General features: G+C 37.4%; 1 protein-coding gene across 3 annotated transcripts in view; it reads left to right on the top strand.

Annotated features, from left to right (window-relative positions):
• Nucleotides 1–21,053, top strand: part of NAALADL2 (N-acetylated alpha-linked acidic dipeptidase like 2) — an 860,785-nt gene that overhangs the window by 634,459 nt on the left and 205,273 nt on the right. For all 3 annotated transcript variants that reach the window (XM_088452339.1, XM_088452338.1, XM_088452340.1), the window contains one exon: nt 6,045–6,185. In XM_088452339.1, coding sequence (XP_088308465.1) covers nt 6,045–6,185 — 141 coding nt within the window. The remainder of the gene's footprint in view (nt 1–6,044; nt 6,186–21,053) is intronic.

Raw genomic sequence — 21,053 nt, forward strand, 5'->3', positions numbered from 1 at the left:
ATTTTTATCTGCAAAATTTATGACTTTTGGCTACCAAGTAGGTATTTTCATTTCAAGAGGACACATGGGGGTATTTTCTGTCACACACTCTGAATTTTGTTTGAATAATCTCTAAGGTGTCTTATTCAGGAAACTATTAAGCCACTTGATTAGCAGCTTTAAGTATTGTTATTCCCATAAGATTGCTGAAAAAAATGCCTCACTAACATTCTATGTAATCTGCTATTGTAAGTATTGTAAGAACAAAAATATGATTGTGCAATTATGTTTTATAGTACACAATTCACAAATGACTTATCACATCAAGGCATCTTATGTGCACTACTAAAATCTTGCATGCCAATGTAATATATAATAATGTGTTATTGTTCTATTATGTGTATTATTTATAAGCTAGCAATTGAAACTGAAATGTAGACGTGGCGGGATGGAAAATGGAATTGAATGGAATTTTATGATATCACAATTAAAACAGTAGGAAAAGTGACGGTATAGCATATCGCTACATACAGGCCCACTTCCACCAGTATGTGTAACAAAATTATTAGCATAGTTATATTAAATATACCAGTGTATATTGGTTTATAGTATGTATCATAATGATTTATATGTAATGCAAGCATGTTAAAAAGCTTCTCAACATTAATTAATATGATTGTCTTGGATGTATGTTAGGTGCTTTAGAGCTGAAAAATTAGAAAATACAAATGTAACTAATAATCTGAGGAGTTTAAGTTGTAATGTCATTATAAATTAAGTATACTTTGCATTTATGTTCTCTGATTGATCTTGAAACAAATAGAAATTCTAGCCATTTTATAATTATCATCACAACTTGTAGAAGCCATTAGGCTTTTCAAACATTTACCTTCAAATTAAAATTAGATTTTGTAACATACAGTATTCAGACTCGCTGAATTAGAAAAACTACAGATAACCTTCTTGTAATATCTATTCAAGTAGTGATTGATAGACTATATTCAGCCATGTACAGCACATGCTGCTTATTGCTACCATTGCATTTTTGTCATATTCCATGCCTGATTGCCAGTGGCCTCACTCAGTTACTCCCATACCCATTAAGACCACTTTGAGTAGTTTAAGAATAAGTTTTAAAACACACAGCAAATTTCAAGTATTATTAGTATTATTATTATTATCATCATCATTTATTTATATGGCGCCACAAGTGTTCCGCAGCGCCTTACAAAGTACATAGACAAATAAGTAACCATTGACTTACAATACAATTCAATACAATACAGCACATGGATAAACATTGCTATATTAGCGACCTTAACGCCCGCATAAGCAGCCAAGTGTTAGTTGCCCTAGTGGGGAGTAAGAGATAAATTAAATTACAGTAGGGAGAAGCACAAGAGGGTAGAGGGCCCTGCTCGAAAGAGCTTACATTCTTTAAGGGATAGGAAGACAAACAGAAGTGACACAGAATGGGGTGGAGGGGAGAAAGGAAAGGAAGATGTAGCAGCAAGTTAGGATGAGAGCTGGAAGGCTTTAATGAAGTATGATACCTCTTTTACACCAGAGCTAAAACCCGGGTTATTGCAGGGTTAACCCGGGTTGCTCCTAGGTGTAAAAGGGGCCAGGGTTGGATTCCTGGGTCGAGTGACCCAGCAATCCAACCCAGGCAACTTTCAGGTTTTTACACAGGAGCAACCCGTGATACCCTGTAGTGTAAACAGGAACCCTGGGTCATTCAACCACTTCCCGTTTACAGTACAGGGACTTACGGGTTTCTCGGCGCTTGGAGATGATGTCATCTTCAAGCACCAGGAGAAGTGCTCCACTGCACCCTTGTGCAGTGTGAACGGCGCTGCAGTAGAAAAGGTCTGTCCTGGGTCTTACCCATTTTGGAACTGTGTTCCAAATCTTGGGTCAGACCCAGGATTTAGGTGTAAAAGCAGTATAAGTTGTCATTGAAATCTAAGGTGTATTAGTGTGCATGGCAGCACATGGGTATGGATATTCCATACATGACAGGGGTCTATTTACTAAGCAGTGTTAGGAGACAGAGTGAAAAGTGATAAGGTGCCAACCAATCAGCTTCTAAATGCCATCTCACAGACTGTGTTTGAATAATGACAGTTGGGAGCTGATTGGCTGGCACCTTATCACTTTTCACTCTGTATCCTAACACTGCTTAGTAAATAGACCCCTAAGTAATGAATCACATTACATAGCACAACACTTTACTCAAATTTAAGGTCTCCTTAGTACAATTCTATTTTATACCCAGAATGTGTAATTTTCATATACTCACACTCATACTAAAACAACATTGTGGCCCTGATTCTGAATTGCATGTATGGGATCAGTAGCTGAAGGGAATGCAGATGCTTGTAGTGCCATATTGAAGGATCTTGGGGTGCATCCGGGTAAGGTGGCTCACAATTTAGAAATACATGAATATATAACTCAATGTGAGGCTATTATTATGTAGTGTAGGATTACCTGAGCAGAGATGTCTTGACATGGTGGGTGGCTTATAATACTGTATGTTTGAAATGTGTTTTAATGAGTCCTCTGTATTTTATTTTTAGGTAAGATGCTTTTCTCTTTTGCTGTTCCATTGCAGAGTGCTGGGGTAATTTAGGTTTGTTTTTTCTTGTCTAGATAACAGGTTCTCAAAACTCACTCCTCAGGACCCCAAACAGTGCATGTTTTCCAGGTCTTCTCACAAAAACTCACCTGTGGATCTTTTAAACTGTCAGTGAGTAATGAGTACACCTGTGCACCTGCTGGGTGACCTAAAAAATATGAACTGTGTGGAGTACTGAGGACCGAGTTTGAGAACCACTGTTCTAGATTAACCCCCATTACATGCCCCTGTGATGGGCCAATACATTGATTGTGAGGAACTAAAATTAATGTGTATCACTGTACCAAGCACAGTAGGTAGTTTTGCATTGCTATTGAAAATACTCATTTGCTTATACATAAAACATTCAACCATTGTATCTATGGGGGGTATTTATCAAAGCTGGGAGAGAGATAAAATTGTAAAAAATAAATTACCAACCAATCAGCCCCTAACTATCATTATATAAATACAGCCTGCAAAACGTAAATTGGAAGTTGATTGGTTAGTACTTTATCTCTCACAATTGTATCTCTCTCCCAGCTTTAATAAATACCCTACATTATATATTTAATTTCATCCTTTTGTATTATGTCTTTTACATTTTAAATATAAGTTATGGGGCTTGCTGATAAGGCCTGCAGCATCTAGTTATAGCTATATGCAGTTATATGATTTGAAAAATAATGAGGATAAAATGACTGTATAACTGTACTATATATTATTCAGACTAATGTGCCAGCTTGCTACTAATGCTAATAGTATTCTACCCTGTTGGATACTGACTGGGAGTGGAGAAGACAATATTGTATGTATGACCTTATAGTAAAAGGTTTAGAGTGTCTCATTACAATTTATTTTAAATGATGATGTCCAGATATTTACATTTCTAACAGCTCATATATATGTTTACATGTGAACACGTTTTTATGTTTTTTTTTTCTGGAAGCAATAATCTGAGCTCCATTTAAGGGAATAAAAAGAAACCACATCAGCAGAAAAATGTCCCATTGTGTGATGATGTAACATATACTGAAATTATATTGTCATACTGAAATTATGTTGTCATATAAAATGCCTTATGAAAAGCATGAAGCTTTTAATGTAATATTCTACTGCAGAGGTTCTCAAACTCAGTCCTCAGGACCCCAAGCATTGCATGTTTTCCATGTCTCCACACTGAATCAAGTGAAATAATTAGCTTCACCTGTGGACCTTTTAAAATGTGTCATTGAGTAATGATTACACCTGTGCACCTGCTGGGTGACATGCAAAAAGTGAACTGTGTGGGGTCCTGAGGACCGAGTTTGAGAACAACTGTTCTACTGTTTTCTGCAGTTTGTTAGCAGGAGAGATCAGGTTTGTTAAAACATTTTGCAGGAGAGATCAGGTTTTATAATCCCCATGATCATGTGCACCAAAAGTTTGAAAACATAAGTTCATATATACAGTTTTGCTTATATTTAATTAGCATCTTTGCTGTCCTCATAAATACGTCCTCAGATATTTCTGTAGGTGGCATATCCCTTATGGGTGATAGAGATCAGTTGCAACCATATTCAATCATGATGATGATGATTAGCAGCACTACCCAGCTAGCCACTTCTGAAATCCATGTTGGCATATTGACTGCTCCAGTTGGTTGTACGTAAATCATTAGTGGCTATATTATATGTGTGACGTCTAGTCGCATTATAGACCTGAGTCACATGCAAAAGCGAATAAGGCAGTGTCTATTGGTGGTCACCGTGCAGCTGAATGTGCAAGGACTGAGACACCCACTTATAGCACCTATGCACGCTGTAGTACCAATTGGCTCATCCTTAGACACCACCATCAGTCGCACCATCAAAATTGTACCAGCCCTATGGCAGGTGCAGTTTCTACATCTGACTGTAGTCTCCATTACCTGCAGCTGTGCACCTGTGAAGGCAGCTGTTTGCATTGACACACCTGTGATTCTCACTGAACGGGCTATTTATGCATGTACTAGTAGCCACCTCCCAGTCACTTCCCAGGAAAGCCCATCACTCTTCTGCCACACTTCTAATACCATCTGAATACACCTTTTTGTGTACACTCTGGGTGATGCATGTGCCACAGGAGATTTCAGAATGTTGTACACATTTGCAGTTGCAAGTAATTGTTCAACTACATGAGCATAGGCATTGTGTGCGGATTGCATGTGGATCTGAATCAGTTCCTACAGTATTTTACATTTTCATTTGGTCTACACCAGGAAAGAAGATTTTCCTTTTAATGGAAAAACAGCAGATGTCTGTATTTAATTTCATTTGTATGTGTTCTTCATTTGTGTTTGTATTTCATTACATTTTATATTAAGAAATGTACTTTCACATTTATTAATAACTGTTCAGACATTCTTGTCTTTTTTGCATACTGAATGCAATCTACTGTAATTATATTATTATAATGTTTGCAGAGTGGGTAACGTGACTTTAGCATTTACAATTAACACTATCAAGCCATATATCTATACTGTCTCTATGTTATTTCGAGAACTCTGGAACCATTACAGAATTCCTATTCTGGCAAGCATTTTGAGCTTGGACTCATCCTTGCGCCACATTTTTTGTTTTGCAATAGTCTGCTAATTTTATTCTAAGGACCACTAAACATTTTACTTGCTATTCTAGAACAATTATACTACAGTTTGTCAAATACAATTGAAAAAAAAAAAACAGTGTTGCTATAAAACACAGGTTTTCAAACTCAGTCCTCAGGACCCCAAACAGTGCATGTTTTCCATTTATCCTTACAGAATCACAAGTGAAATAATTAGCTCCACCTGTGGATCTTTTAAACTGCATCAGTCAGTAATGAATACACCTGTGCACCTGCTGGGTGACCTGGAAACCGTGACCTGTGTGGGGTCCCGAGGACCGAGTTTGAGAACCACTGCTATAAAAGATTTATCTGGTGTATACAATCAATGCCAAATGCTTCCACTGCCTTGCAATGCCTTTGTGATGATTTGACAAAATTTCCACTTAAAAGTTGTGAATTGACGAAAATTGAATAATCCTTCTAAAAAAGAAACTACAATTACACTCCTAGCTCTCATCACCAGTTGGGAGTTACAAGGATTGGTGAATTTTAAAATTAAAACAATAAGAAACGCCTTTGCAGCACAACAGCTGCTGTAACAAAACCATCTACATGTTTAGTACACACAAGAAGAGAATAAATAACTAAGAGGAAAGAAGATAAATAATTTTAAAAAGAGGCACTATGCCCCCCTATATACTACATACATATTAGCATCTTGCAATGTATTAAGAGGATACATTTCATGTTAGAGAGGTGTTAGAGAGGTGTACAGTATAAATTTTATTGATTTCTAAATTAGTATCATTTGGGCTCATGATTATTGAAACAGTTTGTTGTGTTCATGCTTACATACATTTGTCCTTTTTATGTCCAGGTGCAAGTTAGCTGTATTGAGAAGGAGATCTGCCGCAAGTCTAATGTCAGCTCTGCACAGATACAAGGAGATGCTGATTTCTTCATCAACCAGCTTGGAATTCCAGCTGCTCACTTTGTTTTTGAACATAGTAATACCAAGGTATTCCACACTTAAGCTCAAATTACGTACAATGAATATGGAGCAGGGTTTATTAAACTGTTGGCTGTGATCTGAGAAACATCATTGAATGTGATGTGCATTCTGTGCCCAAAGCAATTTGATAATACATTTATGTCTTAAAAAAATGAGGGTACTGCTGCTTGGTGCACTGTGCACATTATCCACATGTATCGTGGCTAGGAGGCTTCATTTAATGTTTTGCTGCAGAGTGATAAACAATGCAATAAACCCTCATCCATCTGTAACTAGCAAATGCATTTGTCTTCCATTTGACAATATATTGAAAAGTGTAATAGTGTAGGCTGTGTATATACTAACTTCATCCTTAATATTGGGTTTAGAGACAATTTTGACAATATGCATTGTCGTGAGCCATACTGTTTGTGGTCATGTAAATAATATATATAATATATATTACAAAGGTAAGTGAATTTTACATGTATTTATGCTTCCTGACGAAAGTCTGATGACTGAAACATTGAAGTAAATATTGTGGTTTATTTTGGAGTGCCACTGCCATCCTGTGTCATATATATATATATATATATATATATACAAAATGGTGGTATATAGCGCTAGTCTTGTCCCAGATCAGTTATTACAAATGTCTGTTAAGACAATAGTCCATTCAATATTTCAGTCCACCTTAAATGCACTCCCCTGTATAAAGGGTGGCTGCCCTTCTTCCCAAACGGCTGTAGTTCAACTAGCTCAAATAGTAATATGAAAAAAGTGGAAAAAAGCACCTCCTAGTGCAGTATTGTTTAGGTACAAATACAAAACTTTCACCAGGACTTATCACCCTCTATGTGCTGGAGGTGTACCTTATATGCTGGACTACACCACTTGATAATTCACATGTAATGACTCCAATAGCAAATCATCAGATCCTTATCCCTTTGGCACAATGCTGGGATTAACCATCCAGTAAGACTCAAAGCAAGCATGAAAGACATTTAGACTAACATAGTGTAATTCCACACACACAATTTTATTCACAAATCAAAATCCAGTAGCAAATGCCCGTACATGAAATAAATTCAATAAAAGCTTATCTGAAGTATATCATCTCCAAATTGGTAGAGGATATAATATATGACCTTGTCACCTCAATGCGTTTTGTCCTTGTGTCTTAACCCTTGGACTTCATCAGGAGGAATAACATAATAGTATGCTCATGCAGCTATAAATACCCCTATCTATTAGCCCAATTGGTAGGCATATGCACCGCAAATCGAGGTTTGCGTTCCATATACCAGTATTCCGGAAGTGACCTCACTTCCTAGGACCCAAAAAAAACCTTCAATACTCGCGGTTAACATCCGCAACATAATTAAATATCAAAGTGATTACAGCGCGTCCTATATCTGTTTCACACATGCCAAGTGGATCTGTATGAAGCGGTCACACTGCTGCCAGTTCCACTGGTCACGGGTATCCAGGCTCAGATTACGCGAGAATCCCGGTGGCCATTTTTTTGGAGTCTCATACTCCTAGTGGTTACATTTCCATTGCGGTGGCCATTTTGTTGGAGACTCATGTTAATATTGTCTCCAATATCTCTAGTGTAACCCTTTTCAAATACCTATAACACATGGTACAAAATAAAATCCTAAATATATATAACTCCAATAGAACAGATAGGCACTTGGAGGCACAATACTGGTGCACAAAAGAAGTGTATTAAAGACTTCAACATTTAGGGGCATCAGCCCCTAAACTTTGAAGTCTTTAATACATTTCTTTTGTGCATCAGTATCGTGCCTCCAAGTGCCTATCAGTTCTATCGGAGTTGTGCATGCTATCTTGATATGGATACCAAGGCAAGATGTTTGAAGATTGTTTGAGTATGTATGTAATAACCAGGGGTGCACTCACCAGTCTTCATATAGTATTCGTTTATTGCATTATATCACATACAGAGTAGTCACAGCCTCCACATCGACATTTCGGTCAGGTACATGGACGTTTGTCTTGACTCTTGTCATGGTTATTACTTTTTTCAAATTTTTGGACTTATTTTTATCCTTTAAACTGTAGCTCTATTAATGCTATGACGTGAGTGTGGACTTTCCTGGATATACATATTCCTGAGTCGGCGCCGTTCACACCAGAGCTGGGTCTGCAGTGACCCGGCTCTTCTGGCGTGGAAGTGGATGCTTGGAGATGACGTCATCTCCAAGCGCCACTGAAGCCGGCCAATTGGTCGGCATGCAGCATGCTCCAGGTCATCATGACCCAGATTGTGCCATTTATATCGCAGGGTTTCACGGGTCATTCCCATGTTAAACCCTGCAAGTTACTTGGGTTGGATTGCCAGGTCACTCAATCCAGGAATCCAACCCTGTCCCCTTTTACACCAAGGAGCTACCTGGGTTAACCCTGCAACAACCTGGGTTTTAGCTCTGGTGTAAAAGAGGTATAAATAAATCACAGGGACAGACACTTAATGTGGATGGAACTAAGTGGAGACTGTTTTGCTCATGGACAACTTTACGTGGCCCTTTTGCATGTCACATCAAAACTAAATTTTTTTGTGTTGATATCAGGAGGAAAAATTACTATTGTTGTCTACAAGGCAATCTTATAAGACCTTGGTTAAAAAAAGACTATTGCTGTAAATTAAAAATTGCTCCCATTAGGTTTTCAGTTGAGCTGAGTCTTTGCTTGGGTCACTTTGGGGTTTCAAGTAGAACAGATTCCTGGCTTGGGTACTCCCACAAGTCAAATCTTAGTTCTAAATATCGAATCTTGTGTGTGTTTTATTGCATATGTATGTTCCCCTCTCATGATTTCATGTACCAAAATTGGTAAACAATATTATGAACTGTGATGTAGTCAAAATTGACTGGAAATGACTGGAAATTAATGTTATTAATGTTATTGTGGTTAATAACACTATGGGAACAAAAACAGGTCCAAGTTACAAAATTTTAGCTGTTTTTATCAATTTTTTTAAGTAAACCAAAACCAAACCAAAACACTTGAGGGTAAACAAGTCAATGATTTAGAATCAAAACCAAAACATGAGGGTCTGTACACATCTCTAGTTAAAATAAGATTATACAATGTTTTCAGAATTAGATTATTATAATTATTATTATTATTATTATTATTATTATTATTTTGATATTTCTGTAATAAAAAATATTGCATGCTTCAAATATCTGAAGTGAAATAGTATCTTCATTGACAGATTTTAAACTGTAGTAGCTATATATGAGGCCATACAATGATCGCTGATAATAGGTAAATCTGATATTGGTTTGCTATTACAGGTGTTGACTAAATAATGCCTGTGTCGGTGCTACAACTATGTAACCAATGGGGTATCCAATATGCAGCCCTCTAGCTGCTGTGAAATACACATCCCAGCATTCCCTGCCACAGTTTTGCTGTTATGGCATGCTAAATCTGTGGCAGAGTATGTTGGTATGAATAGTACCACAGCAGCTGGAGGGCTGCATATTAAATACGCCTGCTAATCTGGTAGTGTACTACATTCTTATTCAGAAAAACGTAATTACGAGATTATGTAGCTAAAATTACTCTTATCTTTACAAAGGATACTTAAAACCATAATTAAATATCTCATCCCCTATTAAACTAGTTAAATAAACATCAGTGCTTAGATGCCATTAGGTGTGACCTCATCAGTAATAGCATTGCTAGTCTAGCTATATGGAATGGAGCAATGGCTGTAATTACATTTTATCAGCTATCTTGTAATTATGTTTATCTGAATTTGAATTTTTTTTTTAGAAATTTCAAAATAGATTTATAGGTGTCAGCAGTGAGTTTGCAAAGTACTTTTTTTTTAATATCTACTCAGTCCCACTTCATTGTTTAAGCATAGAAGGGATGCATTTAAGTCCATATTTTTACTGTTTAGAAATTACAAATTGAACTATTTATCAGAACTGGTTTTCTACAGAGTGGCAAATTTAAGTTTATTTCTTTGGATGACATTCTATTTAACTTTAAAAGTTAACCCAAAATGGTGAGTGTCATATTTATTAAAAAAAAGTAAAACATTTAACAAAAATGCTATACGGTATATAAACTTTCCTTATAATGTATACTACTATTAATAAATTGTTTATGGTAGCACTAAAGTTTTTCAAACAGTATTTCATGGCATATGCTTTGGTAATTTTCCAATATTTGATTCCCACAAATATTTACTGTAGCAAGTTAATCCTTTGCCAAACACTGGAACATTGTTTTTTAAGATACTGCATTTTAATTGAAATATATGTGCTTACAAGCATTAATAGAAAACATTTCAATTTGAATGCACTGCTGCATCTGATTGAAAAAAATAAAAAATATTTTTACGTAAAATTAAATATAAAACTGGGGTCCTTGTAAAGGAGAGAATAAAGCAGATGCTTGCTGATTAAGAGAGCAATGCATAAGACAAGCTTTTGGTCGAATGCACATTTTTCCTGTCACTTAACAGCTGTTCAACAGTTTGTGCTCCAGAACTTTGTATTTACCACCTAGTCTATAATTAATAGGAACGAATGTACTTCTCGGCAATTTAACAAATAGGATTGTGGGATTTTTTTCTTTTTAATATTATTTATCTTTTCAAAATTATATTTGCTTATGGGGATCATGCAGCTAGACATATAAGACTAAAGGGTTTTTTTTAATTGGTGACAGAAAAACATTTGTGTTGTACAGCATCTGAAAGTTGAAATACTCTATGTCAGTGGATTCTTGGATATATATGGTGCTGTGTGATATTATTTTTGGCACCCTGTGTGTAATTATAATGAATCTTTGCATACTCTCCAATGTGTGCTCACAGTATGAAGGTATCACCTTTATAAATTACTAACACTAATCCCACATTTTTTCTACTTCTGGTCTAAAGAGCCAAGTAAGACGTCAGTTCTAATTTCAAGCTTTGTCCAAGTGTTATCTGTAGAAAATGTAATAAAGAGAAAAGAGGCTTTTGCAATTAAACATTTCCAAATATTGTGTTTACAATATAAAGAAAACATTTCAGCAAGTATTTACCAGCATTCAATTCTGTGTTTACACACTGGTCATTTTTACTAATGTACATTGTTATTGAAAGTAAATTGACCTTTTCCCTCCATGTCACTAACTCAAAGTCCTTTATATTTTTTTTTGTAAAATAATCAGGTTTTAAATATTATCATACAGTACATTGGGTGGCATTTAAAACTTTACTTTTTTACTAAAGTTTGTTTTTTGCATCCTTACGTTTGTATTGCTGCTGTACCTTCTGTTGTACTTTTCCACTCAGAGAAGTGTCAAAAGGAGGAGGTACTGTACCAAAGTATATTTTTATATACAGTATATATGTCAATATGAAGGTCAGGTAACAGTATTTTGTCTACTATGGTTATGTACATAGGGAACCAAATTGGATGCAGCAAGTTTCATGATCAGTAGTTAACATATTACCATACACTCTGCTAGATTATGTTGTTCAGTCAACCAGATTTTTTGGCAGTCTCAATAGCCATTTGATGGATACTGAGAACAAATTGATCTGAATTGATGGTTATGCTGTATTTGCCCCATACAGTATATGCAGTATTTGGACCAAATTTGATCTAAAAAGACAACATTACACCCCACAAAATATTTGTTAAAATCACTTGAGCACCTAATCTCCTCCCCCATAAAAAAAAACAATTTGCCCCACCAGCTACTTTAAAATAATTTATTTTATCTTTCACTGCTTCCCTCTCTCCTTCCAATTTTCCTGCTCACTATTGAAATCTGGATCCTCTCTAGTTCCTTCATCTTAAATACCATTAATGAAGCTCTGCACGTTGTCAACTTTCTATTCTTCTGCCTCAACTTACCTCTCACAACCCCCTTGGACTTAAATGTGTGTGAACATAGCAATACCTCAACATTTTTGACCTTATTCTCATCTCAGAATCATGGGCCTGAGATACAGTAAAGCTGCTGCATCTTTGTACACAGCAGCTGTGCTAAATTATGCTCATGCTGCAGGAGGCATCTTGTGTAAATTGATTCCTCCTACCAGCTTCTCTGATCTACTGCTGCTTCCAAGGATGCAGCATTGGATCAACTGCATGAACATCGGACATCTGAATAACCCTCAGGTTACTCAGAAAGTCCAGTGAAATCATGCTGCTTTGGCCAGTGAACCTGCATCCAAGGACGCAGCCAGTGGCTTCGGAATGCCCAGAAACAGGGGAGACAGGCCCATGTTTTCTGGAATGCTGCACATTGTTGCTCTCAAACACCAGCAGCATGTCAATCATGCTGCAGATTTGGAGTCACTGCAAGTGACATTGCATGACCTGATGTGCAGGTTAACAATGCAGTTCATGAGCATTTGCAGAATTTAAAATATCTGCAAACTGAGAAAATATTGCTCCAGCATACAACTATGAATCAGCCACCATTTATACCACTACTTTCTAATATTACTATCCATTTACATCATTTGAAGTACATTCTATCAGGATATTCACTCCTTTCTGCGAGTTGCTGCTATGTATCGCCCACCTGGATCTACCCCAACAATTTCTGGAACATTTTTCTGCCTGGCTACCTCACTTGCTATCCTCACACAACTCCACCATCATTGTAGGTGATATCAATATCCCCATTGACAGTCCACAATCTTCTTATGCCTCCAAACTTCTCTCTTTAACCTCCTCTCTTGGCCTCTCTCAATGGACTGACTTCTCTAATCATAGGATGGCCACTGTCTTGATCTTGTATTCACCAGACTATGCTGTGTTTGATTTCACTAATGCTCCTTTCTCCATCTCAGGTCACAACCTTATCACCTGCACACTCTCCTCCATTATGTCAAACACAATGTCATTGAAATCGACCAAACCTCCTAAAACCCATAGAAATATTAATGCTATTAATTTTAAACAATTAGCCACCTCTCTACAACAATTGCTCTAACCAATTTTTACATTCACTTCTCCTGAGACTGTTCCATCACACCTGAACCAGATTCTAGATGAATTAGCTCCAGCTACCCATCACACTCCATGTAGACTTAGACGTCAAGCATGGCATTCTAAATTAACAAGGTATCCACAAAAACTGTTCTGTAAAGTTGAACATCAGTGGCGTAGGTCTCATACTCCAAGTGACTTCCTCACATTTAAGACTATATACAACTCTTACCATAATGCTCTGGAGGCTGCCAAACAAAAACAATTCCAATCTCTAATCTCTGCTCAAGCCCCTAAACCCAAGTGATTTTTTAATACATTTAAACTGCTATTTACCCCTCCCTAACCCAACCCACCTGCTACTATCTGTGCACAAGATTTTGCTTCCTATTTCAAGGACAAGATTGATAAGATCTGAAATTAAATGATGGGCTCTTCCTCAGCTAGTGACCTGCTCTATTCCCTACCTGAACACTCTGGCACATTCTCTTAATTTGACCCACAAACGAAGATGAAGTATATACACTCTTCTCATTCTCCTACTCTACTACCTCTCTTCTTGATCCTATACCCTCACAAATCAGTAAAGCTCTGTCTCCTGTGCTCACCCCAACCCTAACTAAAATCTGTAATCTCTCTCTACTCGCATTTTCCATCGCTATTCAGTGCAGTGATTACTCCCATTCTAAAGAACAAAATTCTGACCCTAATACTCTCTAAAATTACCATCCCATCTCTCAGCTCCCACACTCCTCCGAACTACTTGAGAGACTTGTCTACACACACTTCTCACACTTTCTTAACTCACACAACTTATTGGACCCACTTCAGTCAGGTTTTCATTCCCAACACTCCACAGAGACAGCACTGACTAAGGTAGTAAATGATCTGGTTACTGCCAAGGCTAAAGGCCATTTCTCAAATCTAATTCTTCTAAATCTCTCTGCTGCTTTTGACACTGTTGATCACTCTGTTCTCATACAAACACTACAATCCCTAGGTCTTAAGGGCACAGCTCTTTTTTGGTTTTCATCCTACCTATCTAATCGCACTTTCACTGTTCATTTTTCTAATGTCCTAACTCTATCAGTTAGAGTACCACAAGACTCAGTCTTAGGTCCTCTGCTTTTCTCAATCTATACCATCTCTCTTGGCAAACTACAAACTAATCAGCTCTTTTTGATTTCAGCAAGAAATGTGGAAAGACAACGCAAACACACAATGTGTCACTAAGTATGTTGTATAGCAAGTATATACACGTCTAGCATGTTGATAGATATAAAAACTACAACTTTAATCACTATGCATCAAACAAGAGCATCATATTTTCAATATAAAATCCAAAATAAATGATATTCAAAATAAGGAGATGTCCCCAAGAAGAGCATATAAATGATAATAAATTGTTTAATATTATTCAAATAAAAATTGGTTCAATAAAAGGGAATTCCCAAGGAAAAAAAAAAAAAAAAAAAAATATATATATATATATATATATATATATATATATATAGTGGAAATAAGAGTACCGGTTTAGAAAATATAGTGCACTTCACTGGAGAAACTGATGATAAATGAACCTAACCTGCAGGTAGGTATATAGTTGTTTACTGTGTCCAACTGCAGAAATCCTGCCCTTTCACAGGTGGAATCCCCAGGTGTCCGGCTGTTATATGCAGCTCTATGTTGTTCACTGGGGTAACTCCAATAATTCTTCAGGTAGGTATAAAGTTGTTTACCATGTCCCGATACAGTTCTCCTGCCTTTTCACTGGTGGACTACCCAGGTATCTGGATATTGTATGCAGCTAAATGCTGTTCACTGGGGTAACTCCAATTATTCTGTGTCTTGTAGAAGGTTAGAACAATAGGACTGGAATGGAAGCTTTTTGAGAAAATCTTCAAGAACTAGTGAATTCTCATGCGAGTGCATCCAGGATAAGTAAACAGGGTCCATCTAACACGTTTCTCTGTGTCCAGAGCTTTGTCAGAGGTTCAGTGACCCTATCGTCAGTTTCTCTATATTAAATACTCTCCTAATTAGTCTCAATTGACTGCAAGTGTGTGATTTGCAGAGGGATTAGTTGGTAATATAAATTCATACAATAGCATATACCCATATACTGTATATGAGCTGTTACATAAAAGAGGTTCAAACAGGTAATCCTTTAGTGTGTGCATATAAACATACTGTACATAAATCCCCATATAAATTTATACTCACAGTCACTCCAGTTTTATTTTATTATATTATTTACCACGGAGCGTTGTTAGAGAATCATTTCCGGGTTTGAGGAGAGACTAGTGATATATACTTTAGATCACATGAAAATATGCTGGTGATCTAAAGTAAGATAATGGTTAGACCTGACACTTTGTATCACATAAATGTATCTTAAGGCAAACAGGGGAAAGAATGACTAGTTAGTCACGTGGAGGTCTGCCGAAAATGGAAGATTGAAAGATTGAAACTGGAGCTGATGTGTTGTGTCACGTGAGCGCATCAGAGAATTTATCAGGTTTTGTGTCTAGTTTGATATTGCCCACTCCCATTGGCTAGGTAGATCTATTGTTTTGGATAACCATCATGCTATCATTGGGAGTTAAATGTTATTCTAAACAGAGATGAAGGTACTGTAAGCTACCCATGTTTTTATGTCCCACAGTCAATATGTACAGGTATATATATATATATTGTGACAAGAATCTCATAGAACGGGTAAAATCCATCAGTAGCTTTATTGCTCACCACAGGCAGGTACACAGGATATGGCAGTTTCACAGGCATGATGTTACATGGTCTTCCAAACAGCAATATTCTCTTCAGTGGACTCGCAGGACCTGGATCCCTAACACTAGTCACCCCTGAGCATATAAGCTGGGCGACTATCTCACCATTGGGCTCAGTTTCCTCAGTGTCTCTGCAGTTCTTAATCCAGCCTCACACAGGTGTCCGTAATCATCCGCCTTCCAGATTTTGATTGAGGCAACACCTTAACTGGACATTACACATTTCCAATGCCTTTGCCCTGCCAAACATGGGAGATCTGGATATTCCACATACAGATGCTCCCAATTATATTGTTGCTGATTGCACCACTAACGTGCACATTCTCCATGACTGCATATGTTATGGTATGCAGTGGCGTGCACTGCGATTGCACCATGCATTTTTATTGAGGCGCGGTCACGTACGCAGTGCACGTATCTGCTCGTGAGGGCACTTTGGTGCTATGAGTGCAGACCCTCCAACATGACCTGTTCCATTAGGTACAAAATGCTCTGCTTCTGGACTTCCTTCTTAATTGATGATTACAGCCATCTGAGGTGAAACACCTGTCTCATCAATCACCTAGTTCAACACAGGTGGCTGCAATCAGTAATTAGGTGATAAGTCCAGGAGTAGAGCATTCTGTACGTATGTGAGTGGTGTGATTTGCTGTGCCAGTGGCAAGGATATAGCTGGGCACATCTGTATACCTCATGTGGAAATATGCTGACCCTGTCACAATATATATATATGTACCCCCATACATAGAAGAATCCAGTTTATAATTTCAGATTGAATTAATAAAATCAAATGTAAAAATCTCTAGTTCTCATTTCTTCATTGTTGTATACATATCATTTTGAGCATTAATCAATTATACAGTTAGAACAGCAAAAAAAGTGAAAAAAAAATCTTTACAAATGTATAAATATAGCTACAGCAAATATCAGCTATATTTAAACATTGATGTTGTCCATCTAAGTATATGTTTAAAATGCATATAAATAGCGATCCTCCATAATATCTTCAGAGGTTACTGACTTTTGTAAACAAGAAATATATAGGGCACAGGTGTTGTGATGAAAATAATATAGAAAAAGTGTATATTACAACAATAATGAATTTGTTCCTATAAACACATTGGGATGTGAAGAGGGTGGAGATTAGAGGTGGCAGACAGGAGGTAAACATAAAAGGTGGATGGTGGGGTTGGACAGCACCTGGAATCCACTGGTTGAGTATCACCCATATGCTAGCAAATGGAGTTAAGTTCCACCGCTTCATTTTGCTTTTGGATATCAGAGCCCAATTCAGACCCACTCACTAGAATGCGTTTGCACGCAGCTAGATGATGTTTGCAATGTGTACATTCATATGCATCGCAGTGCACATGTGCGAACCAGTCCATGTGATCGCAAAGCAATCACCCCTTGTGCACAGATGCCTCGCTAGCTTGACTGACAGGTTGAGGCGTTTGTGGGTGGTAACAGGGGTTGGTCGATGGAAACGGGGGAGTGGTGGTGCGAACGCAGACATGTCTGATCATCTTAACTCTGTTTCATAGGTGTGCATAATTAAGAAGCAGCATCATAGCACATGTCACATGGCTGAATTTTACACTGAAGCAGTCGCAGTGCTTGTGGTAGGGTATGGTCTGCCACAAGTGCTGCATATGCTTCTGATGGTTACTGATGATTGCATACACATCCTGGAGATGACGTGCATAAGTGGGCATCTTAAGACAGACTGGAAGATGTCTAAATACACACCGCGACTGTACACCAAGACATACTGGGCGTGCTAAAGCCTTGCCGTGCGATTGCCATATTTGCATGGCAGCTGACAGCTGTGTGCGAATGCATCTAGCGAGTAGGTCTGAATTGGGCCCTCAGTACCATCTGTCTGCGGATGATACTCAAATCTACCTATCCTCCTCAGATTTATCACCATCTTTATTGGTCTGTGTCACTGAATGTCTTTCTGCCATTTCATCAGATGTCCTCTCACCACCTCAAACTTAATATTTCTAAAACAGAATTAATTATATTTCCACCAGCCAATGAGAGTTACCAACCTGATCTCTCTATCACTGTTGACAGCTCAACAATCTACCTGGCCCCAAAAGCTTGCTGCCTAGGTGTCATCCTTGACTCCGAACTGTCCTTTGTTCCCCACATTCAAATTGTCTCAAAATCATGTTACATACATCTAAAAAACATCCAATCTTCGACCATATCTCACACAAGACACTGCAAAATCTCTAATCCATGCACTCATTATTTCCCGCATTGACAATTGCAATATTCTCCTTACTGGTCTTCCCAAAAACAGGCTCTTGCCATTACAATTCATTATGAATTCAGCTGCGAGGCTGATCTTCCTTGCCAAGCGTTCATCGTCTGCTGCTCCACTCTGTCAGTCCCTCCATTGGTTGCCGGTTTTCTACCGTATTCAATGCAAAATACTTTTACTTAAACATAAGGCTATTAACCAAACCACACCAACATACATCTCTTCACTCATCTCAAAATATTTCCCAACCTGACCTCTCCACTCAGCACCAGATCTGCGTCATCCCCACACATTACTTGCTCCCATTCATGGTTACAGGACTTTTTTTGGGCTGCACTTACTCTGTGGAATTCCCTACCATGCAAAATAAGACTTTCCTCTAGTCTCTAAACCTTCAAGTTTTCCCTGAAAACTCACCTCAGCAGGCAAGCTTATCAGATTCCAGAACCACCCACATAACATTCATAGCTTCCATATCTAATTACATCCTCTTTCAGAGTCCACACATAACCTCACACATTGTCTTTCTTTCACATCCTCCTGACATTTGGAGGACATTTCTGTGTGAATGTATCATACAGCCCACCAAGAAACTCTGCATTCTGGCTGAAACAAAAAGCAAAATATAGCACCTATCCTTGAGTATCAATGCCTATTTCCCTATAGATTGTGAGCTCAGGGCCTTCCTGCCTATATATCAGTCTGTTAATCCCCTGTTTTGTTCTATTAATGTTTCCAATTGTAAAGAACAACAGAATATGTTGTGCTATATAAGAAACTGTTAATAAATAAACAAATAATGCTGCTATTTCCTGCATCTCACATTTTCAAAATCAATCTACTGAATGTCAAACACCTACATTTACTAAAGAGTCCTATCTCAAGATTACTTGAAATCCCTAATGGCCATATAGTCTACCAAGATTTTTTGTCTCTTTACCATTTTTAGTTAGTCATCAAAAATTTACTTTCAACCCACACCCACCTTTTTCTCCACTGCCCTATTCACCATCAGTTCTTTCTATGACATTATTTAGGATGATGTCTTAACACTACTCTTTCCTCTTCCCTCTCAAAAATGTACGCTGTTTCTTTCAAATGCTTTTTTATATATAGATCACTTCTTCAACATGTCACTCTCCACTGACATTTCACCTATTGTCTCTAATTCTGACTCTTGCATCCTTTCTCTTCTTTGGCCCTCTGCTCTTCTACAACTCCACTCTGATCAAATTTATATTCTTCTTTAGTCACCATTACCACGCCCAAATTTAACTTTTTTCCTCAATTTGTCTAATTTTTCTTATCTTACTTTATATGCCTAACTGCTTCTATCCCATTGACACCTGGATGACCAAACATTACTTCAAATGTAACATGTCCAAATCCGAACTCATTGTCTTTCCCCCTACTAATTTCTCTATCACTCCCCACATCTCCCTCCTGGTTAACAGCATAATGCTCTCCCCTATTCCCCAGGCTTGCTGTCTTGGTGTCATTATAGACTGCTTTGCAACTTTGCCAAAATATACCCATTCCTCATACATGAAGTTTCCAAAACCCTGGCCCTGTGGAATATGTGTGAGCTATATAAATAACTGTAAATAAATAAATAATAAATAATTAGATACACTGCTGCACGTTCACTCTGCTCCATCTTTGACCTATGCCTTGCTTACTCTCTCTCTCCGAACATAAAACTTGTTCCATACTACTCTCCATCTCTGGAATGACTTACCTCAATCTATTAGAATACCCCACAATTAAAATCCTTCAAAAGCTCTTTTAAAATCTTAGAATAACCTTTTTATGTTTGCCACCCTACCACCTCTGCTCACAAGCATGTTAACTTTCAAAAGCATGGTGCCCTCTATCCTATGTCATATGTTTTTCTATCTACCTTTTTTGATATTTGATATGTTAGATTGATTTATTTGTGTAACCTTCCCCCCATGATGGTTGTTTAATCATACACACAGAATTTGTAGTTAGTTTTTTTGCTATTGTAATTGTTGCTGGAGCATACTGTTACTTATATTTTATACCACACATCTGCTATTATGTTCCATGGTATTTGTTAATATAATTTTGTATAAAGTATTTGTGAATTTGTTTTGTTGAATACTAGATGCCCATCTTTGAGGAATCTATGGTACTTTAAACATAAATTAAACTTAAATTATAATCCCTCCTATACTCTAGAAGCCAACTCTTGGCTATCCATCTCTTTAGTGCCCTGTTTCTAAACCCCCTTTTCTTCCAAACTAGATGCTTTTGTTCATCCACATAACTCACTTTATCTATTCTCTACCTCCTCAGTTCACTTGCCATTGACTTTCCACTGTCTACACTCCATATATCATAGGCCAATGATATCCTCACAACTAAGTCGAAGGGTCACTTCTCTATATTCATGACCTAGAGATACAGTCATCCGATATGAAAAACTTTCTCATCTAGATATGTAAATGTCTACTATGATCTTTAAGTGCAAAGCAAGTTATTTATTTTGAAAATTTCGAATTCACATACAGTACATATGCATATGGAGTACTTCAACATAGAACTGCATCCTTCAAAATGGTCTCCACACATTATATACTGTAGTCCAACTGACTAGACAAATCCCATGATTATACTTTTGTCATTTTTATACCATATAAGTAAATATACCTGTATGCATGGCTGCAAGCCCTTTACACTATGCAGTCCTGTTCTCCTCCTACCATTATGAATGCTCCTCCAGTGTCTCTATTTCTGGAACATTTTTTCCCTCTAATACCATTATCTACTGTTGTCCCTCAAGTCACTTTTATTTGCTCTCTATATTTCTGTATTTATATATTTTTTA

The sequence above is a fragment of the Taudactylus pleione genome, unplaced genomic scaffold (assembly GCF_031769625.1).
Source record: "Taudactylus pleione unplaced genomic scaffold, aTauple2 ptg000037l, whole genome shotgun sequence".
In the NCBI taxonomy this organism is placed as follows: Eukaryota; Metazoa; Chordata; class Amphibia; order Anura; family Myobatrachidae; genus Taudactylus; species Taudactylus pleione.